Here is a 26,150-nt window from a genome sequence, read left to right as displayed (position 1 = left end):
TCAGGAGTTTGTTCAGGTCTTGTTTTGGTTTTTCAAATTCTGAACAATTTACATTTCTTAGAGACTTGCTTTTCATATGCATTTACGTGTCAGTACTTGGACTGACAAAGCTTGGACTTAAAACTTACTTCAGCATTCTGAGTTGTGTTTAAGTAAATTTAAAAGCATCTTTTCCTGTTAAATGTAGATGTTAAATGGCTGTCTTTGAACTCTCAAATGATCCCATTGCTGGCTAAGACATTTAATTAATTACTACTCAAATCCCAGTTTTAATCTGAGCTATAGTTCCTAGTGAACACTAAGAAGAGACTGTAAAAAGTTTCATGTTTCTCTGAATAGTTAGCGTTAACTAGTAAGCCTCATGGAAGGGTGTAGGAATGTTTTAGACAAGTAAATCAGATGAAAGGAAGAAAAATTTTGCTAGAGGAATTTCTCCCTCCCCTAACCTGTCATCTAGATAAATGAAAATGTCTTTTTTGCAAACAGAGCTTTCCAAAAATACTTAAAAGTATAGATCTCTACGACACTGAAGAATGGCATCCGTACTCATTAGAAGCCTGACTGACAGAGAGATACTCCTGGGAACAAGAAGAGTCTTCTGGGGCTGCTCACAGGGTTTGGCTCAGGATGGCCCAACACAAAATTTGGTTAGAACAGAGGCAGCAAACTTCAGAGACTGAAGAGTTCATGGCCAGGAGAGGAAAGCTTACACACACAAGTCTCTATATGGAAACATCTCATTTTTACGGGGAAACTCGATAAATCCGACCTGAAGCTTCAGCAGTAGTAACCATGTTTTTGCTACAGTAGGGTCGCCGTTAAAAATAGAATCTCTGAAATTTGAGATTCTCCTAAGATGACTAGAACCACTTTGTATAAGCAACCGACGCCTGTGAGCTGTCTGGGCTTCCCAATTACTACATGTGCTAATGAGTCACACAGCCCTGTCAGAACTGAACACCGCGGCAGAAGGGATGATGTCTGCACACGAGCATCTCCGTGAAATGTTTCGGCACCACGAAACAGGCAGCTAGGTTTCGTGGCTTTCACCGTCTCACCCTGTCACCTCAAGATTGCCGGTATGTGGAATGCCAGTGGATTAAAGAGCCTGAACAGCTGGGGACACGAGTACTGTCTTATTCAGCGTCAGCCCAACTGCGTTCATAACCACGGCGACAAGCCTAGGTATACCACTTATTAAGAAGAACTTCACAATGAAAGAAACTAACAGCTTGAAATATTTTATACACCCTGCGTTATTATCTGATAAACCTAGATTATCTAAATTGGAAGGAAACGCATATATGTGAGAGGAGAACCAAAAACTCAACTAAATGAGCAAACAATTTACCAGCATTCCCAGTCCTGCACGAACCATTTAAAGTGAGCACCCGGCTATATAAAAAAAGACATTTAAGCCACACAAGGCAAATGTAATCAGTAAAGTGTGGCATCTACATGTCCTACTGAAGTCTCCGTATCTGAAAGTCTGGCCCACTGCCAAGCTTCACAAATCCCCAAGGCGATTTCTCAAAGCAGTGGCTCCCCAAACAGAGGTGGCAGCGGTCACAAGTAGGATGGTGAGCCGAACAGACATGACTTTTGATATTTATGCTAGAACTTGGGGTCGTATTATGTTATCTGTCTACAAGAGAAGCGGGAAACAGAAATGTTTGGGACCTGCTGACTTTTGGCTGTGAACTTAAATAGGAATACAATATTGTTAGACTTCACAAGGAAACACCTGTGACTGTGGGATAAAACAATTTACTTTCAACTAGACTATTGTGCTCTAGTAGGCAGCTGCCTTTTTAAAACCTCAAACAGTCACCAAAAAATTATCATTCTGCATTATAAACAGATGAGAGAATGAGACTCACAGCTAAACAAAAATCCAGCTGCTCCTGAGGAGTCTGGATATTTTAACTAGCAGCTCCTGATCATGAAAACACAATGGATATTGCACATAACAAATTTAAATTATTTTCAAATTTGCACAGTTGTAGGAAAGCATTCTTAGATTAATTTGGGTTTTTTTTTATTTAATTATGACAAGCACTTACATGTAATTACCCAGTAATGATTAAAAAAAAATAAAATTCTGGTGTGTGATGCTGAACAGCATTAGGAATTTACTTTTACCTCAGACTTGTGTAAGATTTGTCACTGCAAGTCCAGTGGAAAGAACGCAACTTAGCTTAGGTAAAAAAAATCAACTCTGCCGAGAATTTTTTCCCTCCTAACTTGGTTTAAAAGGAATATGAAATCCTGTATGAGGCAAAAATCATAATTTTATTTTAAAATATAGCGTTTCTGCTGGGAGGGAATTAAATATACGGTATCACACTCTGTTGACAGAGTCTGCATTTATGAAGCACATACATACATCAGTGGTTTTACTCAAATGTTACACTGGGCAGCCCGAGGTGTGTTTCTGAACCAGAGTCACCCACAGAATCCTTAGGTATGGCTTATTTTAAATGGAAACAACCACCACAAATCTATCTCCACAGGTTCAATGATATCATAGCAGAGAACATGCCAATAGTCCAAAGAAATACAAGATTTAGATTTTTATTTATGTGTGTACATAGATACAAATTTATGTACACTATTTTACATATATATAAGCTCTCTATATAAGCTATGTATATATAAAAACAATGCACATATAAGAACTATGTACATATGGTTTATTGGTTCATAAAACGAGGACAAATGAATTATTCAAATACTATAAACCTCCAAAATACAGTTTTGAAGTTGTTCTCATACTACATAACACCTTCACTTCATATTCTACCTTTTCCTAAATTGTAATTTTGGCATACCTCTGCAATAGGACTTTTGGACTTCACTTTACTCTGGTCTTCATCCACATTTTCCCCCCAAAAGTGATAACCAACTTAACTGCAAAAGTGAAGCTACTCATATATCAGGGAATATTTTTGACCAAAGACAACGAGAAACCATACTAGCAATGCAAAGTTTTATTCTGTGCACCTTGCTAAGCAATGGTACCGCAGCAGCCTTCTACATTCAATACCTCACCTCAATGCACAGCTCAATCCCCGCTCTCATTTTTTCCGAGGAAGCAACACCCTGTAAAACGCGGGAGTAACACAGCTGTCAAAAAACAAGGGAAGTCCACAACGGTGGAGACCTAAGTAATGCTGGAATTTCTTAACCAAACCGAAGGGGCCCACTTTCTTTCAGCCTGACCACTCTTCCCAGGAGCTGTTCCAACTCCCTGAACTGCCCAGGCTGAAGCCTGACAAAATTCCCACACTGAATCTGATTTACACACACACACACACCCCTCCACCAGTATCAGGGACTCTCTTATAAATGAAAGCCTCAGAGCAAAGGGTATGTGTGTATTTTCACTCCCATACCTAATACACAAAGAGCAACTTATATAAAAATTAGGAGCTGAAATACCGACACATACCAAATTCAGTGGCTTCCTTCCAAGCCTGTGTTTCCTGGCACTTCCCTCCTCGAAATCCAAATACCCAAAGGCAGACTTGTGAGTTAGAAAGAGGTTTCAGTCTTTCAGCCTTTTGACTTGTCCCCAACAGCTACCACCCCCTGTCCATTCACCATTTGTGAAAACACATACAAATGCAAGCCAGCTAGATAAACACATCCACCACAAATTCAGCAAGAGCCGCTCTGACCCAGTCCACCTGAACAAAAAGAAGAAGGTTGCAAATACACAAACCTTTGCACACTGTACCCTTGTTCATGTTGCAGCAGGAAACATTACAGGAGATCTGGATTATTTTTTTCAACCTCATAAATAAATATTTCTACCTTCAGGCAAACCTGGACAAGTCCAGAGCTGCATTCCTTCTAAGTTAAATCTTTTTATGTGTGCTTGTCTTTTCCTTTCTCCCTCCCTAACAAACACAGGCCCTCATTCCTTGTAAGCTCTTCCCATATAATTCCTATAAAATCCATACAGAAATACACGTGGTTTATATTTCCAGCTCTTGAACCACAACAAAGCTTCTTACCTCTTTACTAGGCACGATCAGGAACTTCCTGCAATAGTCAATCATTGGCTCATTTAAATCAACTCATATTCTCTACGCAAAACCCTGCACAGAGGAAAGCCAGAGTCAGGGCAAACACCCCAGCTTAAAAAGGCAAGAAATGGCTCTACGGCCGTTTGAGCCGCAGCTGCTGCTCCTGCTCCTGGAGGTAAATTGCTAAAGAAGCATGAGGCTTGTATCAGCCAGAAAAAGCAAATGAAAATGTAAACACGAGGGAGGAGCCTGAGGGGACAATCAGGTTCAATGAAATCTGAACTGCTGGAGCCAAGGAGGAGTGGAAATGTGTTGGCTGAAAAGGTAATTCAGTCTACAAGCTATTTCCTTACAGTGGTTCTTTTCTCACTCTCTTTCAATATCCCGATGAAGCTGAGCGAGTTTCAGTGTTCATTTAGCCACACGCTTACAATTGCTTGCTTTTGATGTTTTCTTCCCCTAAAACAAACAGCCTTTAGAAAACGTTGTTCTTCCACGCTGAACAATCAGGTCAGCTGCTCACATCCCCATCTCCAAGAATTTCTATGTTATTGGAGTTCTCAGGCAAGAAAAGCTTTCTGGAAGTTCTGCAGCGGTAACACTTATTTTTATGTAGCAGCTGCTGCTCTTGAGCTCCCAAACCCCAGCAGGCTTTGAGTCCTTCTCTGTCTCTGGAATGAATCAGCTTGAACTAGGGCAAGTGAGCCTCTTAGTTCCTCCTTTAATAACAGCTGTATCTCAGCACACGGCAGCCCGCAAACTTTTGCTCTAAACATTATTACAAATGTACACATGCCTCACCACCAGACAGCCGTGCCCCTAGACATCGCTGACTTTGGTTTAGGGACTGTCAACACTTTAATGACTTCTCAGTTGAAGAAAGGGTAACAGTGGCTCTTGCATCCACACAATACATCTACCTGTTAATTGCTTATGAAAGACTTAGAAGTCAAGTTCAAACCTCATTCAGAAAGCACACGCTTTTCTGTTCAAGTGTGCTGTTCTTGCAAATCAGAAAAGGGCTGCACGTGAAACCAGTCAGGACTCGGACAAAAGACACAAACCACACAACACCAGCTAGGCCAGCAGTACCTTCCCAGAACCAGAGAACTGGTTCTCTCCTCTGGGATGATGCAGAAGTGCCTGTAAGCTGGAAACTTCCAGCATCTGCCTTGAAGATATGAAAAGAAAGAAAAAGATATGTTCAAAACTCTCGATGCAAACCAATGAGTCTCACTTAAGATGCAAATTTAGTTTTGGTCTCCTTCCTTTTCGGTTCTCTGTGCAGAAAAACAACACAACTGTACTCCTTGCTTCAATTATAGGCCTCTTCTGGTCCTTCACAAGCCTGCATTGCCCGTGTGTGCTGGTGATGCTGGACCATTAGCCGTCAGCACGCTTGAATGAGGGCTGAGGCTCAACACCGATACCTGCACTAGCCAGATTACCAGAAGAAACCTAGACAAGGTAATAGCAGCTCTGCATGAATTAACTGATCCCACAGATGGTTTACTTGCAACAAGTTGATGCAGACAGATCACCACGCTGCTGAAATGTTACTGTTCTAGATAGTCTTAGCGGTGCTCCACACAATCATCACGAGAATGCTCTGGGAGCTCAAGCAAGCCGTGTGTAACTACAGGTTAAACCTACCACTGGATGCGTTTAGAAAGATGTTCTCAAACCGCATCACTCAACTGGTTTTGCTGATGCTTCCTCTGTTACCAGTTCCAGGCTTTCGAGGACTCACCACCCTTTGCAGTACTGGGTACCTGTGGTTGTGTGCACGTTACCACATCTGAGGACTACCGGATTACTGGGTGTGCCAGTCTGCTCCAGTTCAGGTATGGAGCATTTAAATTCTGTAAACTAAGCTACAATATATACCTCTTCAAAGCTTTTATGCTGACTGTTATGAGTACAGATGATACCTGGTCTGGCACAAAAGGGTCATGTAAATGAACTGATCAAAAGTTTTGGGAAAAAGATAGGGATCAGCATTGTGAATCTATCATCTGAGACCTTTGCATTGCCCAATCATGGTGCTTTCTACAATCTGAAAACCTAAAACTGCATTTAGTGCAACTCTCAGACTGCAATATAAAAAGTAGGTCCTGATTTTGTAAATCGGTCCAAGGCTGCAAGATCAATTCCTGGTTCATAAACATTCATCTGGAAATCCTTTAATACGTTTTTAGAGAATTATAATTTGCTGATAACAGAATAGACTGGAAAGAAAGAAGGCATGAAGTCACGTTCTACCACTGTTTTTCCTTCCCCTGACTATCCAAGGTACCCAAGCAAATGCTGATGTTCATATCTTAAAGAAGTGGTTTTCCAACATGAAATAGCAGAAGCTAAGTCATCAGGAAGCTGTTCTGTTTGCTATGCTTCTGAAGTCCCTGACTCTAACAGAAAAATAAAGGAGGCTGAAGAAAACAAGGCATGTATCACAAAAACAAAAAGCGAACAAACACTTTGAAAAGGAACCAACTGAGAGGGGGTTGCTGTTAGCAAAATGCTAACAAGGACTCCTCACAGGCTCACATGAGCTCCTTAAACCTTGAACCTTTTGAGAAACAAAGGATAGGGCATTCAAGACCCTACAGAACCTTTAAGCTGTTCTAATGTATATATTCCCAGACATTCAAAAGGATCCCATTTGTACTTTAATGATTTTACAAGTACTCTGAAGTAAGAAAAAAACTGCTTCACAAAGCACAGCTTCTAGACCAGAGCCTGGCTGCTGTCCAGCCACCACGGAACACAGGCAGAGCCAGCCAGCACACACTCACCCGTAGAACACTACTGTAATATATTGTCCCACTTTTGCCTGCCTGGGATCAAAAGAAAATAATACTTGTGCCATGATCCGAGTACAAAGAATAGACTGATCCATTTATTAGTGCAACCTGATAGGCAGAAGCTAGTATCTATTGTGTCCTTTTGATTCTACTTCTGCAAACTTTTCTCAGTCATTTAAGCACAGACTTCACTTGAAGAAGCTCGTGCCTGGATAACCAGCAAAAGAATAACAAAACGTCACGCTACAGAAACATCACCACAAGTACAAAACACTAAGCAAAGCTGAAGGGCATTACAAAGTCACCGCACTATGTGAAACTATTTCCTTTCATTTGCTCCAAAAACAAAGCCCATCTTCAAGAACACTCCATTAATTTCCAAGTGTGCACTCCAAATGTTGAGGTTCAGAATTCATGATTATTCTTCCTTACAGCTGGAACAGCACACTCACCTTGAGTCATGGCTTTTCTCTTACTCTACTATTAGGCTTCCAGCAAAAATTAGTTATGGTCATTAAATGTGAAGCAGCAGAAAACCACCGATGACTCTATACGGTTGCTGAAAACTGTACAGAACCACAGTAAAAAACAGAAGGGGCTTAAAAGGACTGTCTAAAAGGTCAACATAATGAATTTACTCTTTCTGTTGAGTACGGAACATGTAATTTAACAGTATTAACATTATTAATAAAATTGCTCCACCACTCTATGGTACTTTCAATAAACTGATCTTCAGGTGTTTCTAAACATGTCCACATATTGGAAAGGGAAGCTAAGGCACAGATACATTTAACAGAGCTCTTTGATTTCCTAACTTATTAATTAAATTTAGAGAGTTTTTGCACTGGAACTCAAGAGACTTGTGGCTTATTTTCAGGTATTAGAGCAATAGTATAAGTAATACGTAGTAACCTTATATAATAACAATTACAGTATTTACCTTCTCAAAAAGTGTATTTGAAGATGATCTACTCGTGCACAATACAGGCATATACTAACTTAATAAAGTACGTAATTTAGGTGGAAAATTTCTACTGTGCCTAAATGACTTGGAAACAAAAGTTCTTCCTACAAAGAATATTTTATGCGTATTTACTAAAAGGAGCACAAGGAATAGCTTGATGCCAGAAACAGAAGATGAGCTTCAGAAGTTTAGCAAGTCTCTTAAATGGGTAACAGGTTAGGAAACATTCTTCAAGGCCCAGAATAAGATAGACAAACAATACTGAACATGAAGAACCTGGAGATATGGTCTAGCCTGTACTACCTGAGAGACAGCTCAGAGCCCAGGGCCATCTCAGAAACTGCACAGATGAAGGCTTTTCCAACCTAAATGATTCTGTGACTAGGACACAGTGCTTCCACCTGTGCCTAGTAAGAAAAACAGACCTGCTTTTTCAGCAGGCAACAGGTTTATATATTGATAGACTCCAGGAACCGAGAGAACTATCTGAAAGAGCTCTGGTAATCCAACTTCTGCTTTCAGAGTTGGAGAGATGATGTCCACAATAAGAAGCAGGCCTGGTTTCTGACAAAAACCCTTCCCCCTGCTTACTGGAAGTTACCTCCTCCTGTTCAGGCTGGAAGGAGTTTGAACTAGCTGCTCTTCCTCAGCATTCAGATACATTTCAGGCGTTCAAAAGCAGAATCTAGAAGAAGTATCATCAATATGCACGCAGACATGAAGTCTGCCCCATCTCTCAACTGCCTCTTACCGCTTAGCAGTCTGACCCAAAGCTCTCTGATGTTCATGGAAATCTTTGCAAAGAACTTAAGCCTTAAATAGAAGGGGTCAAAGATAAACATTTAATACTCAACACGTGAAACTGCTGGAGCAGGGGTAGAGATTCCCAGGACAGCTTTCTGGGATCGATCCACAAATAATAAATATAGTATCTTTAGCAAAGCTTTACTTGCAACTACTGGGTACCACTGAAAAGCTAGCAAAACACTACAGCTGACTGCACTAAAGGCTGCTACTGTTACTGGTACAGCTAAAATTCTGCTGTTGGTCACTTAAAAGAAGTCTATTATCTCATGGTTTGGAGGAATTTATTCAATCACATTTTACTATCAGAAGTGCCTATGGTTTATAATGCTAAGAGGACACTTACAGAGTGGTATGCTTCATTCTGTACAGGCTATCAAATATAACAGGTAGCTCATAAAAACGAGACATTGATATCGAAAGTTGTGGGACTCAGAATGGCTAGTCTTTCATTCTGCTCTTTTCCAAAGTCAAGAAGAAAACCCGCCAGCACACACATGACGTGGTTGTGCAAGTATTAACACCACTTTGAAAACAAGTGCAAGGGGGGGGGGGGGGGGGGAACCTCTCTCTGTGTCTTTCTGTGGTTCACTAAAGAGAACCACTATTTGCAGAAGATGCTTGCTGTAGAAACCTTTCTAGGAAGAGTCCTCGGTTCTTGAGTAGCTGCTGGATGTATTCAATGGCAGAAACTAACACATATGTTTCATTAACCAGCATGCCAGACTCTCAACAAAATGGCAAGATTCCAGGATAATCCCTACAGTAACGCATGCCCAATTATCTGGAAGAGCCCTCCTTCAAAAACCAACACTCATAGAACCAAGCCTTCCTGAGCAAAGCACCTCCATACCAAAACAAAACATTTTGCACAAGTTGTAAGCTGAAACTCATCAGGCCTTTCTAATCAACATGCTTGCCAATGGGGAGAGAAGGATGAAGACCGCACCACAAAATCATTAGTCATCTTATGAAGGGAATGGTGTAGTGGCTAGCTGAAACCCTGAAGCAGGACCAGGAGGAGGGAGTCATTGAAAAGGAATCTAGCCAAAAAAGGCAAGGTGCATGATGTTAAAGGACCAGCAAAATCATAGAATCGTAAAATGGTTTGGGTTGGAAGGGACCTTAAAGATCATCTAGTTCCAAGGTTTCCACTAGACCAGGTTGCTCAAAGCTCAGAATGGGCAGTAATTACACCCAAATCCAGGAACGGTCACTCAGAACAATCTGATTACTTCAGGGATTTACCAGAAAAAGGATTGCTATTGCTTCATGGTAGCCTACAAAACCCAAGAAACTCCAACCACTTTCACGTTGAAGTCTGTCTTTTGGTTTGTAAATCTTCCCAGATATTTGCCATTTGGGATTATCAGGAATTCGGTATCATGAATCACAAGTTCATTCATGCACATGTATTCATTTAAGAGACAACATGACCCCTTACACTGTGTGCTAATACCACCATGACTGATGATGCCCCCTACTCACATTTTCCTTGGTTATGGGACTGAACACTCACATAGAAAGCACGATGCCCAAGGTAGTTCAGTGTATGCGTGCTTGGGTGCAGGCACAGAGAGGGGACTTAGTTGCTTCTCTTTTTGGTCTTAGTAAGTCACAGAACAAACAAGCACCAAATCCTAATTTGTACTAAGACATTTTGGTCTGTTTCTTCCAGTTACACTTTCAATCTGTGCTGTTGCCATGCTAATTTTACTGCCAAGCAAGTAAGGTGTTACAGGGAAAAAAGACATCCAATACCTACAGCATCATGAAGGCTATTTTTCCTTGTCTAATGAAGCTGAACAGGTAGGATGCCCTATTGCCTTCCCAAGAGAGAGGAAGAATTGTTCAGGACGCAGGTGCAGGGAAGGAACACACACCTGTGGCAGAGGTTTGCCTTTTGGGACCCTTTATTCAACCTGGGCCATTAAACAGATTTTAAGATTGGGTGAAGAAGCTTCTCCTGTCATATCTGTACTTGGAAGGAGATACCGATTCAGAGATTAGTGTTTAAATTAATGATATTAGCAACTAGAGACTGTAGTTGCTATGACTAAGAAACAGACACATGCTAAAAGGTAAACGCAAGCCTGTTCAGGAACCCAAATAAGCTGGGCAAAGAAAGACTTGCTTGAAAGAGCAGTCTTACATGGCCCCAAGATAACGGCCTTTGGGCAATACGTAGAGAATATGGGAAGGAGAAGAGAGAATGCTAGCCACAGTCACACGTGTTACCTTCCTCCCAGTTTCTACTGTCTGAATCCTCCTGTGCTGAAGAGAGAGGTCTTTTGCACAGTCTTACAAAAATAGAACTGCAAAAGTTATCTGAATGTACCATAAAGTACCATAAACGTCTATTAAGCCACTCAAGTATCGCCCTGTGGTCTTTGGGTCTAGAAGTGGAATAAAAGCCTTTGACAAAGGGCTAGTGAATAACATCCTTGGGCTAACACCACTGCCTACTACTGAGACAGGACAGATATCAACAGGAGGATGTTAAAACCGCATTTTTTTGAAAGCAAATAATTGGCTGGGCAGTAGCTTTGAAAGTATTTGACACGTGCAACCTGCGCTTCAGAGAAACCTGTGCACTGTTAAAAGACATTGATACTGGGGGTATGCAGGCAAGTGTGCCCAAAGAACCTTCACAGAATGAAAGGCAGAGAAGCTACAGGAAAATACAGAAGTAGGAGCTGACAAAGAATTAAGGGCAAAGGAATTCATAGGAAAGAGAAAGGGAAGTACAGGCAGTCAGAGGCAGGGGGCTGATGGAAAAAACCAGGGGCCTAGCGTAAATGCCTACAGAACCCTGCTTCTAATCTGTTCTTGTTTTCAGACATAAGACTTTCAATATTTATCTTACGTATAACCATCCCTCTCTGGCACTTAGCATTTGCGGGGGGGTGTCTGTTTTTATTTGAGATAAATTTAGCTCAGCAGAACTGACAAATGGTACCTAGTAAAATCAATGCCCCAGCGCGCTAAGTAAAATGCACATAATTCCTCATTTCAGACACTGCCTTACGGATACACTCACATGTTTGGGTAAAAGGAAAAAAATACTTTTCAGTAGGACTTGACAGGCCAAGTTCTGGAGCTCAGCTTAGCACTTAAGTAAACACTCAAGACTTTCAAAAAGGTGTTTAGTATATCTTAAGAGATACTCTTTAAAAATGAGCCCCCAAAAGTCACTTTGAATCTGTAAATCCTTTGAAAGGCTGGCCCCTAACTGACCTATCCAAAATACTCCAATACTTTTTTTGTTGTTGTTCACAAAAAAAAACCAAAACAAACAAAAAAACCCAACCCCTAAACATGAAAATAAGAGATTACAGTCCAGAGCAATCTTAGCTAATCAAGCACAATCTTGAAAACACTTGCATGAACTTATATTTAGTCCCTAACATTGAGCTAAAAAAAAAAAATTAAAGCCACAGGACTGTTAAAATTAATGCTGTATTGAGGGTGTAAGGATGTAAGGAGGATGAGAGAGAGACTTACCTATTGCTGCACAAGTAGAAACGAAACCTTGTAATCCTGCTTACATTCAATATTACTGACATACAAAAGAAACCATTTTATGTCAATTTATCTCCAACTCATTGTCAGCGTCACAATTAAGAAGACTAATCAGATTTAAAGTTTATATATACATATATAAAAGAAGAATATACAAAACTTAAAGAAATAGAAGACATAAGTTTTCTCAGAGAAAATCAATTAAAGGCAGACACTCCAAGGCATTCAGATACTGTTTCAAGCTGGCAGCATTTTATAGGGTAATTTTTTCTATTTTCTATAGATGTTTCTATTTTCACCGTCAAACAGAAAGAGGGGAAATTGTTGCAGGGCACCTCTTCATCCCTTCTAACAAATCTCTCTTTGTCTCAAAGAATACTGCATCCAGCTGGTAACTAAAAGCTGGAATTACCATTTATTCACTACCAATTTATCCTTCAGCTTCACTCACCAGAAACGGCATCAAACCTGCTGTTTTCTTTGGTAGGCATCTGCATTCCTGTTAAGGTACCAAAGCCAAGCAGTTTTGCCTCAGCCCTTGAGTTTTGCAATACTGAAGGGGCCCTCTGGGAAAACAAGTGTTTAACTACATGAGAGGGCACCTCCCTATTGAATAGCTATTTACTTTGGGTTGAAGAGGAGAAAAAATTTCAATACAAGTCAAACATCCCATCTAATCACATGACATGGGTGCATACCAGAATGTTGGTTATTGCCTACCTGGAAACACTTCTCAGATCCTTTCCTTTATGAAAATAAAAAGAGCAGGAGCAAACCAGTTTATAAATATTTGGCAATTTTTGACTAATTGGTCCTGATTACAGTTACAGAAGGCTAGAAAATTTGTAAAGCAACACTCTCAAGATAGAGGAGTTTGGATTCACTCAGCCCTACCCTATTTGGCTTGAATGAAAAACATCCTTTTGTTTTCAAAGTTGTTTCTTTTCTAATTATCAAACACTGTTAAGCAAGCAAACCCACTTTGCTAGGAAACAAACAGTGAGGTTCTATTGAGAAAGATACTTAAGTCCCTGCCTTGCAAAGACTTGCTGAAAGTCCTCTTGTCATTTTAAGCAATTTCTAACATGCGAGCATGTTCTTTTCTTTCCACAGACTATAGAGCTGGCAGACAAAAGAGTGCGGAGGGATTTAGTGGTTGTTAAAATAAGTGAAACGTCTTAAAATGGAACGCTGCACAAGAACCAGGTGCACTTCTGTTGCCAATCCACTGAATTCAGTCACACTACAACAAATACTATTTTAGCCAACTATAACCTTTGATGCGTACCAGTTTTCTTTGTTAAAAAAACCAAACCAAACCAAAAAAATCCCGCATCTCGACTAACTGAATGCTGCACATGCAAATGGCAGTATAGCTTCCCAGCCACACACATCCCACAGTCATCATCTGGAGACAGAGTTGTTCCTTCATGGTAGATTCATTCTCTCTCTAGAACAATCTTAGTGTGCTATCAGGATAATTAGAATAAACCTGAGATAAAGCAGCCACAGAGAGTGCAAAAGGAACAGCAACGGTCATCTTTTCTTCCAATTATTCACCTTCTCTATCAAAACGAGTTTGTGCTCTTTGGCAATACATTTAATTTTCATTTTAACATCTCTGATTTTATTTTCAGAACACCTCAGAGCCTAGGCTTGTACCAGGATCCGCCAGTGGGTTCCACACAAACTGATGGTTCCTATCCAAAAGGAAACTTGCATTTTCAGCAGGAGGGAAGTGTTTGTTTTAACAACACTATCTCTTACTCAATACGCCAAGTAATCATCCTGAAAATTATCACTGAGAACTAAAAAAACCCACCTCAACAAAAGACAAGTCAAACTTTTTCCATTTACCTCTTCCCTCTGGTCAGGGGTGGGGGGCTTTTTCAAAACTAGTTGTCATTTGGTATTTGAGAGAGAGAGAAATATTAGTAAGTATAAAGCATATGAAAAGTTTTTCAGGGAGTCGGAAGGGATTACTTGTTTCTTTCAACTTTCTGTTCCCATAGAAAACACTTCATCCTCATTTATCACTGCTCCCCCTCTCCTTGCCTCAAATGCCATTAATTACAAGCAGTAATTGTTTTTACTCGTTTTTAATGATAGCAGTAGCTACTAAGCCCACATTAGTTTAGTCCATCACTTCACTTCAAACAACTCCCAAAATATTATCATGAACAATCCCAATCCCCAAATTGGTCTAAATATAAATGAGACATGTATGACCTTAGCAATCGAGAGGAAAACAGCCAAGTGCGGCTAAAAGTATGCGAGCTACAATATCCAAGTTACAAACTGAAAAACATGATTATTAAGAAGAATTGGGATACATTTAAATCTCTTGACATAACAGAAAATACTACTCATTTGTGGCCACAGGTTGTATATTTTTGTGGTCAACTTGCTATTTTGCAGCAAATGAGCAACCTTTTGTAAATCCATACACATCTATTGTATGGTAAGTGATGCCTTAAGGCAAAAAAAAAAAAAAAAAAAAAAAAGTACTCAGCAAGATCAAGAGCCATTTTTGTTCCTTCCTGCCCACAACACACACACAAGACTTGATGAGTACCGAGGCTTTAAAACCACAAAGAAACCAATGGCAACTGTCTCAGACTTCTACATGGCAGTAGCAGGAAGACCTTCTGCTTCTTGTGGTTCCAAATCTGATGCTTGACTGCATGCAGTGTAACAGAAACCTCTGTGTTAAGGTACTGCTCGAGGAGGAGGAAATCTGATACAAGCTTAGAATTAGAAACGTAATAAAATCTTCAGTCTATTATGGAGGATGATTAGTGCAACACACAAGAAACACTTCCCATGGAATTGAAAGAGAAACAGCATTTATGAGAAGAAATTAAAATCACTTAATGCTTTACATTTGTCAAAATTCCTGTGCTGTTAAGAAGGAGGGATAAGGAACTAAATCCAGGGAGCAAACTGTCCAAAGCCTGGCTATATTCAACACAAATGTACACAACCTTACTACCATCAAAGGGTTCAAGATCATTTAAAAGGCAATTGCTTCTGTCTGCAATACTGTATCATGCCAACGAACCAAGATACTTTGGGTGCATTTTGTTTTTATCATGTCCTTTCATCTTTTGTTCTTTTGGTAACAAGGCCAAAGAGGTGTAGGATTTCAAAAGAGACATACCTCTTTCTTGTTCACTTCTAATTTTCCACTTTAACACATCAGCTTGGAAATGGCTATTCTGCACACAGCATACCTACAAAGCAAATCCTGTTCATTTCACAAAGCTCTGCTGTAGCCTTCCTGGCCACCTTGATCTGGAATTTCATAGGTAGGCATTTTTTAAATGAACAAAAAGGCGTATAACTGTAATACAGGAATCATCTGTCACACCCACATCTCATATTATTCCTATCGAAATTCCTGTGGGAAAACAGGTACAAGTCAAACCGTGAAGACTGGTTCTCACATTAGGCTAGGAGTTTAACTTAACATGGAGTAGATCTGAAACAGGCACTCTTTATGAGACTTTCCCTCATCTTAAACATACCACCACTGTTACGCAGACTTTCACACGCACCACATCTTGTACCTTCATCTTTTCTGAAGTACAGAAAAGATTTTTCTCTCTGCCTTCAGGATTGTAGCTAAAGGCTTCAGACTCTAAGGTTTTTGACTTTGCTTGCTTTCTGGATGTGAAATCAGCATCTCCTCTTAGTGGTCTTTGAACAGCTGTAACAAACCATAAGAGAAGTCTGTCCTGGTGTTTATAAATCCTACATAAAAGGAAGACCTAAAGGAAGCTACGTTTATCTCAAGCAGCAGACTAAGCTTACCTTTGTTTTGAGTGCAGATCTCTTTAAGAGAAAAATCTAGCTGTCCCCTGTGTATGTGCTTTAGCCCCTCCTGATCTTTTGCACAGCCAATGCAGACACAAATGCTCTGTCTGCAGTTTGGTTGAGCATCATAGGGTAACACCCTGCCTCTTAAATGCTTGCTGAGAAAAAGAGTATCTGGATACATCTCATGTTCTCATGGTATATTCTCTGGCTTCAACTCTAGTGATTTCTCTGCAGATTCACAATAAGCTCAATATCTATGCTAACACATCACATTTATGTTGTATCACAGGTAATTAAAAATATATCATGCATACAAATTACACACAAAGGCCTATTAAGTGGCACATATGGCTTCTGAACATCAGGGAAACAAGCTAATTGTACTTGTGACTGGTCTGTGATCAAGTCTTCTACAAGACACGAGCAGCATACAGTTCTGTATCTTCCCACAGTGTGCTGCCTACACATTTATCTCTGCTTTCAATTTCCTGTATCTACAATGCAATGCAGAAGGATGGGGAGGTCAAATCCATCTATCCAATCAATCTTAGCAATTAAAAAATATTTGACATCAGTGCATTGCTTGCTGAGGGCTATGTATATACAAAGGAGGGGGGAAAAGGATGGGGGGAAAAAAGGAAGCAAAGTATATGGAAACATCCTGGGTAGAAATTGAGACATCTTCTTCAGCCAGCATTCAGTCTCTCTGATGTTACTCCTTCTAAAAGGCACTGCACAGTCTTATCCAACTATAAAGCCTCTGATGACTCCCTAAGGAGCGCTCTGTCTGCCCCATGTAATGATGCCAAATGACTGTTCTCTCCCCCCCCCCCACCCCCCCGCCCTGTTTTCCCCTAGTTCTCTGCAGATTGAAGTCTGCTGTGGATCAGGAAATACTCCTGTACAAGAGTGACACAGTGGAAAAAAGTCACAGCTCCCAGTCAATGCTTCTGCCCCTAAACCCCTCACCAATGTAGTCATTAGATGGTCAATGCTGAATTCAGATTACACAAATCAATGTAAACTGAGCCTAGAGAGTGGCTAATTAAGTATTCTAGCTCTACCTCTCTCTAATTTCATAACAGGAAAGTTGTAAAAACAAGAACTTTGGCATCCATTTAATAACTTCTCTCATGTTTTTACTTGCAGCATGTCAGGCTTGCATGTGCACTGAGGTGTGCAGACACCGGTGTGACATTCTGAGTCCCTACAGGAAAACTATATCCATTAAAAAGCACAACATTCACTCAAGCAAAGCAGTGGGAAAGCATCCACACTGGAGTCAGAATCTGAAGGCAGCTACTGGAGGCTTTCAACTCCTGCATATATCAGCAGATGACAGAAGAAAAATCTAAGAAATAAAAGGGCAATTTGGAAACAGGTAAATCTATGAGGGGAAATATGCAACATGCACATCCTTTGCTGTTTGTTTATCTGTAAATTTACAGTCTAGTGCACCTCCTGCAACACTCCATATAACATAGTAAGCACTGAAGGCTACAAACTCACCACATCATTTTGTTGTTCTTAAAATTCTATATTAGGATTCCAACTAGAAGCTTTAGAACAAAAAATTTTTTGAGCAAATTTACAAATAATAAAGTAACTTGTACCAACCAGTTGTGTCTCAGTCCAATTCAGTGCATTAACAAGAATCTCTCTTAAACAACTACTACAGCTTTCTTTCCATTAGAGACACTAAAGCTAAACAGGGAAGGGCAGACAGCTACTTAACACATCAGTGAAGTGGCATTAGGTTCAAGCAAATAAGCTCTCCTTCCTCCCTTGCAAAGGCTCTGGCACAGTTGCGAAAGGTTTTGCCTTGGTCTCATGTGATCAAATTACTCACCTTCCCCATCAGGGCTCATATTTTCGTAGGAATCCCAGCGTATTAGTGGGTCTGAGGTATTGTAATCAACTATGACTCCATGGTCATTCTGAAGGTGTTCACATCCTAAAAAATAAACGTCTGTTTGAGACCAAACATTATCATAGCCACGTTTGTAATGATATACATGCACAGATGCATGTGGCCTTCTGACAGAAGTTTGCTCCCCAAACTGCAATACCATATTCTGAAATGTGACAAGCAGCAACAGGGGAAGAAAGGTTATGTAAACCAGCTAAAAATAGCTTTATTTATGTTTCATTACAAGCAGAGAATTTTATCTTGAGCTTCTTGATTATGATGTAGCTCTGGTAACTTGCATCAGCTCCTAAACACAAGTAACACAGATGATCCACCTAGCCCTATAGTTAGGCACGATAAAACAAATAGCTTTTCAGAATGAAACCACAAGTATCTACAAAGAGATGGTACTAAAGGAATGATAAAGACAGACACTGTTACAGATTATCATTCTGATACCAGAGCAACTTACCACTGCAGATGAATAGGGAGAGCTGAAAGCTGCCGCTCCGTGTCCCTCCCAGCTCCCCCAAGGTGCCAACTACACCGTTTGCATCCCCTCTCCAGGCTCCTGGCAGACCCCGAGACTGGGCAGCTTGCCTTCAACGTGTTTGACTGCACTTAAGTATGCTCTGCCAAACATACCTGGAATTTTCAGCAGTAACCCCCGTTTTTGTGCCCTTAATGAGGCATAAGATAATATTCAGCTTTTAAATGTATACTGTGAGGAATTTAGGTGTGGCCCAGTGATTCAAAAGCAAAGCACAGGCACCAGGAACTCATGACCTTGGACTTGGCTTTGACACTGATACAAATCAAATCGGCTTTCTGCCTTTGCTCCTCTAGATCAGTGAACAAAGAAATCCTCAGTTATCAACTCTTCGGCTGTGTCTGCAGAAGCAAGTCCTACTGTATTGTTCTAAAGCGGCAGAGTGTTATGCACATGCTGTGACTTTCAAAACAAGGATAGTTAAAATTAGAAGGACAAGAATGCTATGGTCCTGTGCCTTTTTAGGCAGAGAGGAAAAAAAACCATCTGTAGAGAGTTTCTGTGATGACGTTTGTCACAAGGCAAATTTATGAAGTTTGTTACCTAAACAGTTAGGTATCTCATCCTCTTGGCAAGTGTATTCTTTCTTAAAAACCGTATCACAGTCAGTTATTTTCTGGAATACTGTGTCCAGTTTTGAGCTACACAATAGGAGAAAGATATGAATAAAGCAAAGCAAGTTCAGGGGAGGGTGACCAGGGTGGTCAGGACTGAAGGACGCGCCCTGCGAGGAAAGGCTGAGGGACCTGGGCTTCTTCAGTCTGGAGATGAGATGGTCTTGGGGGGGAACCTGACAGCAGCCCCCCCAAGGCCACGGGGCAGACAGAGCCAGGTGGGAGCAAGGGGGAAGGACAACAAGCAACAGGCGTAAGTTGAATCTAGAGAAGGTTAGAGTCAATATAAGGAAAGAATAAATCCACTGTGAGGACAGGCAGACATTGGAACAGTCTGCCCATTGAGGTTGTGAAGTCTCCACCCTTGGAGGTTTTGACCGGACAAAGCTCTGGGCAATCTGGTCCGACCTCAGAGATGACCCTGCTTTCAAGCAGGAGGATGGACTAGAGATACCCTGCAGTTATTCTATGATTCTATAACATTTTCAGATATGGAAAAGGCATTTTGCAGAAACTGTAAATAAGTATTTCAAGGTAAACTCTTCTTCCTAGCCAATTAATACCCTAGAGAGCAATTGAATACAAATTTCCAGTTACTTAGAACCTTACTTTCCAACAACTTGGAGCCTGCTAATAAACACACCTCTGATTTGCCATCTAAGGAAGGGAGACTTGAAAAAATTTTGATCCTTTTTCAGGCATGTCAGCTGGCCTCTCTTCATGCATTTACTATCCAGAAATGTTTAGAACACATCCGTTAACAGAATTAAACTGCACTATTTCTTATTGCAGGTCGTAATTATCTATGATCTTAGACATATTACAGTAGAATTCTGGAGGCATACAGGATAAACCCTACAAGTCCACTTCAGAGCAGAAGCATTTTCAACAAAACTATAGCTATATCCCTTTACACTAAAACGAAGACAGTCCAGACTTCACCACTGCAAACATAATCAGTTATGACAACATCGAAATAAGATTATGGGATAGGGCACTGCTGTACCTGATGCCAGGCCAAGCTACCTATACTATGTATGTTTTACACTGATTCACAAATGTTTTCTACTAGTCATCAGCATTTGTTCTGGTACAGTTTTAAAACAAAATCTGATCGCTCCTGCTGATGTAAATGCAGAGTCTTCATTAAATTTTTCAAACTTAAACCAGTAACTCTATTACATATTTTAACAGTAAAGTTGAACTTCAGACTTCTACAAAAGTAGTGGAATAAAAAAAAAGGAAAAAAGGAGTTTTTAAAAGATACATATTTCAATGTGGTTTATTTTCAAACTAATCATATTTTTCCTGCTGTATGCTCACCTTGAATTTTCTCTGGAGTTCCTGAAAACACTAATTCCACTTTGCCGTAATCAGGGAAACGGTCATCTGAGAAGAAAGGATAGTATTTCAACAAGCTATCTCCGAGAAAAGCAGTTCCAAGGCACTCAGAAATCAGGATTCTCTATAGCTATTTATACACGTACCCTCGTCACTCTTCCGTTCTCACTTGCAGTTTAGCAATTTGCTTCTAAAAGAGCCACATTCTTTGCCCCACACATTCTTCAGAAAAGCCCACATAAGCATCAGTTGGAGTTTTGTTTACTTCCATGAACAGTCAAAAGCAGAAGAGATGTACAGTTCCCAAACCTCTCTCTAGATAGACATGGCTGCCTTTGGTTTTAGAGGAGAACACACCCAGGAGCAAACTAAAATTCTTCCCTATATTGGCAAAACTGCAATACTTGACCACAAAACTTTTGTGTAGCCACATGTTGCAGGAAAATACGTTTGATTTTAGTTTGCTACTAACATAGGGTGAGGGAGTTGCAATCCTGCATGTAAATATAAACCCGAAGTAATAATACAAAGACTAGCACAACATGTTTTTAAATGTGTCTCAAAACTTTGCCTCCATTTTTGGATATTCTGAAGCATATTAAAAGATCCCCATACTCAAGCAGACTAGGTCACGAACACAGTATCGGACTTTGTGACTCTCTTCATCAGCCAAAAAAGGGATTGGCTTAGCTCATCATATTTCCTGTAATGGTGACTAACAGAGTCACCATTTTAAACCAATGTCTGTTGTTTTTACAGATGTGAGAGGGGGTGATAAGGACTAGGTAAGAGTACCTGAATTATTCTGACAGGTTAACTCACTTGAAGAGCTTTTCTTCTCGTTAGGGGTTTACCTGTGTTACATGCTATGAGTTAACTAACACAAAGCAGTCTCCCTTTCCCTAAAAATAGGGATGGAAACCCCCCCCAAGAATCCTTTTGAAAACAGGTCCTGAAGATGATCATGACATGCGCAGGCACACACATGCACCCCTGCACACATACGCATCCAACCGACCGCAGAAGGCAAGTACCCTTGTTGGCATTGTCCAAATCCTCTTTGCCAAACACCAGGCCGTGTCCTTGAATAGCTCCAGTGTGAAACTGAAGGCGAAAAACCACGTCACGAGTAGCTGACCGGTATTTTTTGTGATAACACTTCAGCTAGGAAGAGAGAGAGAGAGAGAGAGAGAAGCACGTCAGGAAGTAATTTCTTACAAATCCGAACAAACGTGTGTATATGCGTTAGTTGCTAAGTAAAGCAGCCACAGCGCAATTTACTGCAGACACCTCTGATGTTGTAACAAGCAGAGTATGCGTTATTCAATCCTTTAAAATTATACAGGCCCAAGGCAAGATACTTCTGGATGTGTAAAAATAATAATTACTATTTTCATCACTATCAGTCACCAATCAGTAGATTATGATTCAGAATCACAACATTTGTTAGTACAATGTTGGAATGCTGACTTGTATCCATACTTCTTCACGGTACCCAATTAATGTAAAACTGACTTACAGCACGCCCATTTCAAAATAACTGAAGAATATACAGAGTTTTTAGAAGCAAGCCTGCAAGCTGATTACATCTATTTTAGGACTTTTTAAAAACCTACTCTAGTGATGATAGGATCTTGTTTTATGTTACTGTGGGAAGTTGGTAGTATTTTTGACACCTTGTCTAGAACAACACAGAACTCTGTAAAAATAACAGCTAGTATGAATTTCAGCAGCTAAAGGCGAACACAATACACCTACTCCCTAACACCACCTTCCCTTAGACTAGACCTATGGATATTTTGCCTACCAATTCTCTGAGTCAACTGTAATACAAAGCCACTCAGCATTCTTATAGGAATACATAAAAATTTTGGTAACCTTAGTCACAGGACTGAAAATTTTATATTATCCTGATGATATCGGGATTTTATGATAAAGCAGATGTTACTGAAATGCATTAAAAATAACAACAAAAAAAAAATCACCTTTTTAAAGGCAGACTGAGAAAAGCATTCTAGACAGAAAATACTGAGTAACTGAAAGACCAGTTACTCAAACTGAAGTAATACAAGAAAGATGTAGGGGTTTAAGAGGGATGCTTCTGAAAGTCAGGATTAAAACACAGTTAGGAAATTCTCCTCTCTACAGGATTTGAAAAATCTAACATAAGCTGTTGCTCTTTACCTTTCATTATAGTAACCCCATGATGTCTTAAATTCCAGAAGTTAATCAGCCCTGACCATATACATGGCACACAGGACAACTTGTGAAATATTTCAGACCATACACCAGAGATGGGGGTTTTTTCAGGTATTCTCTATGTAAACCACATATTCCTAACCCTTTATAAAGGCTGAGAGATTCTCTATGGAAGTAAGCATTATTTTATCTGAAAGCGAAGATTTGGATTGTTTCTGGTTTTTAGAAGAGAATCCCCTACAGCATAGTGGTAATGCCAGGTAAAATAATATTTGCTTCTCATTTTAAACAGTGCTTCACACCCACTAAAACTAACACAGTGTACAAACCCCTAGTTATTGAAGGGATCTATTTCCTTTTAGTCCAATCACAACTACCAGCATCATTACGCTAGAACCACGGCCATAAGTCAGCACCTTAAATTACCGAAATACACGGTAGGGGGAACAGACTGCTTGATTCAAGAGTAAACGCTCATTCTCCACTATGCCCAGCAGCTCTATGTAAAGGCAAAACACCATCATAAAGGATGAAATCTGCAAGTTTGCCTGGAAGTGAAAAATGGACAGAAAGGGGATTAAGAAAGCCCCTGATGAGAGATGTTAGAATTAACCTGCTCCAAAATGTATAACTGGCCTGAAAGTAACTGTGATAAGTCTTTTTAAGCTTCTTTTTTGCTCACATAATATAATTAAATAGAATTAAGAGCCTCTTTAAGGTTATGTATGTTCCTCCACAATTTTGCTTTAAAAACATTAACTTCTTTAGCTGTTTAAACAATCACATTATTTTCACATGTGGATCATAGATGAGAGTTCCTGAAGACGCAGAAGACTAAATACCTGAACAATACATTTTATCCTCCAACTTGTCAAGAGTTCTGGCTTCACACAGTTTCTGGATTTACTCAGAATCTACTAAGGTTTGCATAACCATGTTTATAAAAATGCTAAATCTGGGTCAGTTCAGAGAACTACGCAGTTCCTGCTTCTTTCTACTTTCTAATTCAACATAACATCCTTGAATAATTTTAACTCAGCGTATCCTGAACAACTTATTTATATAGAATTCTAATTGTTCATGAAAATCTGGCCTCTCTTACAATCAGTAACAGTGTACATCTATACCCAGGATACCAAAAAAATCTTTTAATGCTCAGTATACCTAATAAGCTTTCAATGAAGTCTAAGCTTAACTTTGAATTCAGACTACCTTCTGATGCCATATTCAGGAATTAATGCAGCCACGGTATTATACTGGGAAATACCTATGTGCATTTACAGATGTCAGTGCAGCTTTCCAACAGCTGTGGCAGTGCCGTATCACCACATACTACTCACATTGCATTAACAACTTCTCTAAACCAAAGACAAGCAAGTGAATTTTTTTTTTAAACCCATGCACTTCAAGTGGTTAAACCTTTTGGTGTTGGAGGCAGAACACCCTATAGATTTTTCTTTCTCCTGAAACCACTGATGCTTTTGCTTAGAAATAGTAAAAAAAAAAAAAATTCAAAACTGAAATGAAGTCTTTGTTTAGGAAATACTATCATGCCGAATAAGATGTTGCCTTGCTCAGAAGAATTACCTCCAGTAATAGCATGGGATTAATGAAGTTGATCTCCTTTAAAATGATGCAAGCATTACTGAAAGGCTATGTGCTCATTTTTCATGTTAAACACATTTCAGAGATACTGAATTTGTCTCAGACCAATTTCTTTTGTGATCTATTCCATTTCCTTAGGCACCAACAGTCCTCCGATGAGGAACAAATCTTCCCGAATTTGAAACTGTCCCAAACCTCCAGAGTATACCAATTTGTAACAGTATATTTAAATTTTTTTTTCTCCATTTTTCAGTGAAAAAAGAAAGAACAATATACTAAGCTGAACAGGGAAAGGAAGTAGGAAAGTGAGAAGGAGGAAGGATAATAAGAGATTATTTAAAAAAAAAAGGAAAAAAAAACCTGATACCAAGGACCACTTACATGGAGGTCCAACATTTCTCAAAGTAGTACATAAAACAAGCAAACACAAACATTCTGAAGCCTACTAGCAATAGACCAGGAATACTTTCTGACAGTACTTCCCCCCACCATTCACTCCACATGTTCTTCTGGCCTCTTAGTTTAACAAATTGAAAGGCAACTACCTTTCTTTACTTTCTCTGTGCATAACTGTGTATGACAAGGAAGAGAGAAAGCAGAGAGATTTAAAATGATAGTGCTGCAATTCAATCATAGTTACACTTTGCACACAGGGAATTACACATGATGTATTAACCTGTATAGATTGCTTTCTAAATACTGCACGTGCTTGTAGAATCAGAAAGCTTTTATTTGGTATCACACCTTTTTGAGTCCCAAAACAACTCCGAATTAGTTAGGTATTTTCTTTACAGCATAGAGTTTTACGATTGTGCATGTTGCCTGCCAAGTTACAGGACAAGGGTATTTTAATGCCTAGTTACAAATACTCCCCAAAGCAATTTTTATAAAGAAAATAGCAACACAGGCCTTACTGTACTTGGTGATGCTATGAAATGGGAATGCTGAGAGCAATTGTTTCGGCTCCTAAAAACCTTCTAGTTTGAGTTTTATAGGAATTTTGTTTCCTATAAAACTCAAGGTTGATGACTAAATAAACTTAATAACCTATTTTGTAGTATGTCTGCAACCATTTGCTCAATTTATTTTTTTTACAAGAACGCAAAACAGGTCAGAGACTGTAAACTAAATGGCACAGTACTAGATTTTCATTCCGTACAATTAACTTACCATAATATCTCCCTTCAAAAGCTGGGCAGGGTCTATAGCAATGCAGATCCGGCTTTGATTTTCTGGGCCTATGCTACTTAACAGGAGAGAAAAGAAAAATAAAATTTATGGTTGAAAGAAACAAAAAACAAGAAAAAGAAAAGACGACTACGTAATTCTGCAATTATGAGAATGAAAACCTGGATTCAAATGTAAAGGAAACTGCTTATGACTTACTATATTCCAGATGTATAAACTGGTTGCATAGCCTGGTATAACTTCAGAAAAGGCCGGCATGCTGAAAAGTCAAGAGAAAAGACTGTTTTATAATTATTTTCCTTTATCTAAATATTACAACTAAGAAGTTTCATGCATATCCAGACTGAGAAAAGCGGCACACAAGTGGCATAATGTTGACTGTCAAAATATCCGTCAAAGCAAAACTGGCTTTGACAGATTCATTTCCCCCACCAAAAGTGTTTGATTATATTTCATGAAAAAGTAACTCTTTCCTGATCTTCAGACTAGTTCTGAATTGGGGAGGAAGGAATTTGAAAGGATTCCGGTAAGGAAAGAAAGAGGGAACACTGCTCTTACAAAATGTCTGCCTGCCTGCCTGCCCAATTTTTCTGCAGGAAAACAAAATTTTTAAGGGGAAAAAAGAGAATGGCCAAAACAAAACAAACCACCAAACCCCGAAGCAAAATAAAAAGAATTTTCAAAATTAAACAAAATATTTGATCTACAGTTTTCTTTCAAAAATAATGAGTCCCTTAATTTTCTTATGACAACAAACAATATCTTGTCCTTATTGAAGTAGTTGTTTTAGACATAAAACC

The 26,150-nt window shown here is 39.6% G+C and overlaps 1 protein-coding gene across 8 annotated transcripts in view; it reads right to left on the bottom strand.

Annotated features, from left to right (window-relative positions):
- The window catches only part of TNS3 (tensin 3), a 234,011-nt gene that overhangs the window by 73,122 nt on the left and 134,739 nt on the right, over positions 1-26,150 (bottom strand). For 7 of the 8 annotated variants that reach the window (XM_049823713.1, XM_049823715.1, XM_049823716.1 and 4 more), the window contains 5 exons: positions 25,549-25,609; positions 25,333-25,408; positions 21,393-21,522; positions 20,341-20,406; positions 17,794-17,898 (listed from right to left, as the gene is read on the bottom strand). In XM_049823713.1, coding sequence (XP_049679670.1) covers positions 17,794-17,898; positions 20,341-20,406; positions 21,393-21,522; positions 25,333-25,408; positions 25,549-25,609 — 438 coding nt within the window. The remainder of the gene's footprint in view (positions 1-17,793; positions 17,899-20,340; positions 20,407-21,392; positions 21,523-25,332; positions 25,409-25,548; positions 25,610-26,150) is intronic. The other variant, XM_049823714.1, reaches the window with a different exon arrangement.

The sequence above is a fragment of the Accipiter gentilis genome, chromosome 20 (genome assembly GCF_929443795.1).
Source record: "Accipiter gentilis chromosome 20, bAccGen1.1, whole genome shotgun sequence".
Classification (NCBI taxonomy): domain Eukaryota; kingdom Metazoa; phylum Chordata; class Aves; order Accipitriformes; family Accipitridae; genus Astur; species Astur gentilis.
Note: the sequence above shows the minus strand (reverse complement) of the source record. Positions and strands in the feature narration are given on the sequence as shown.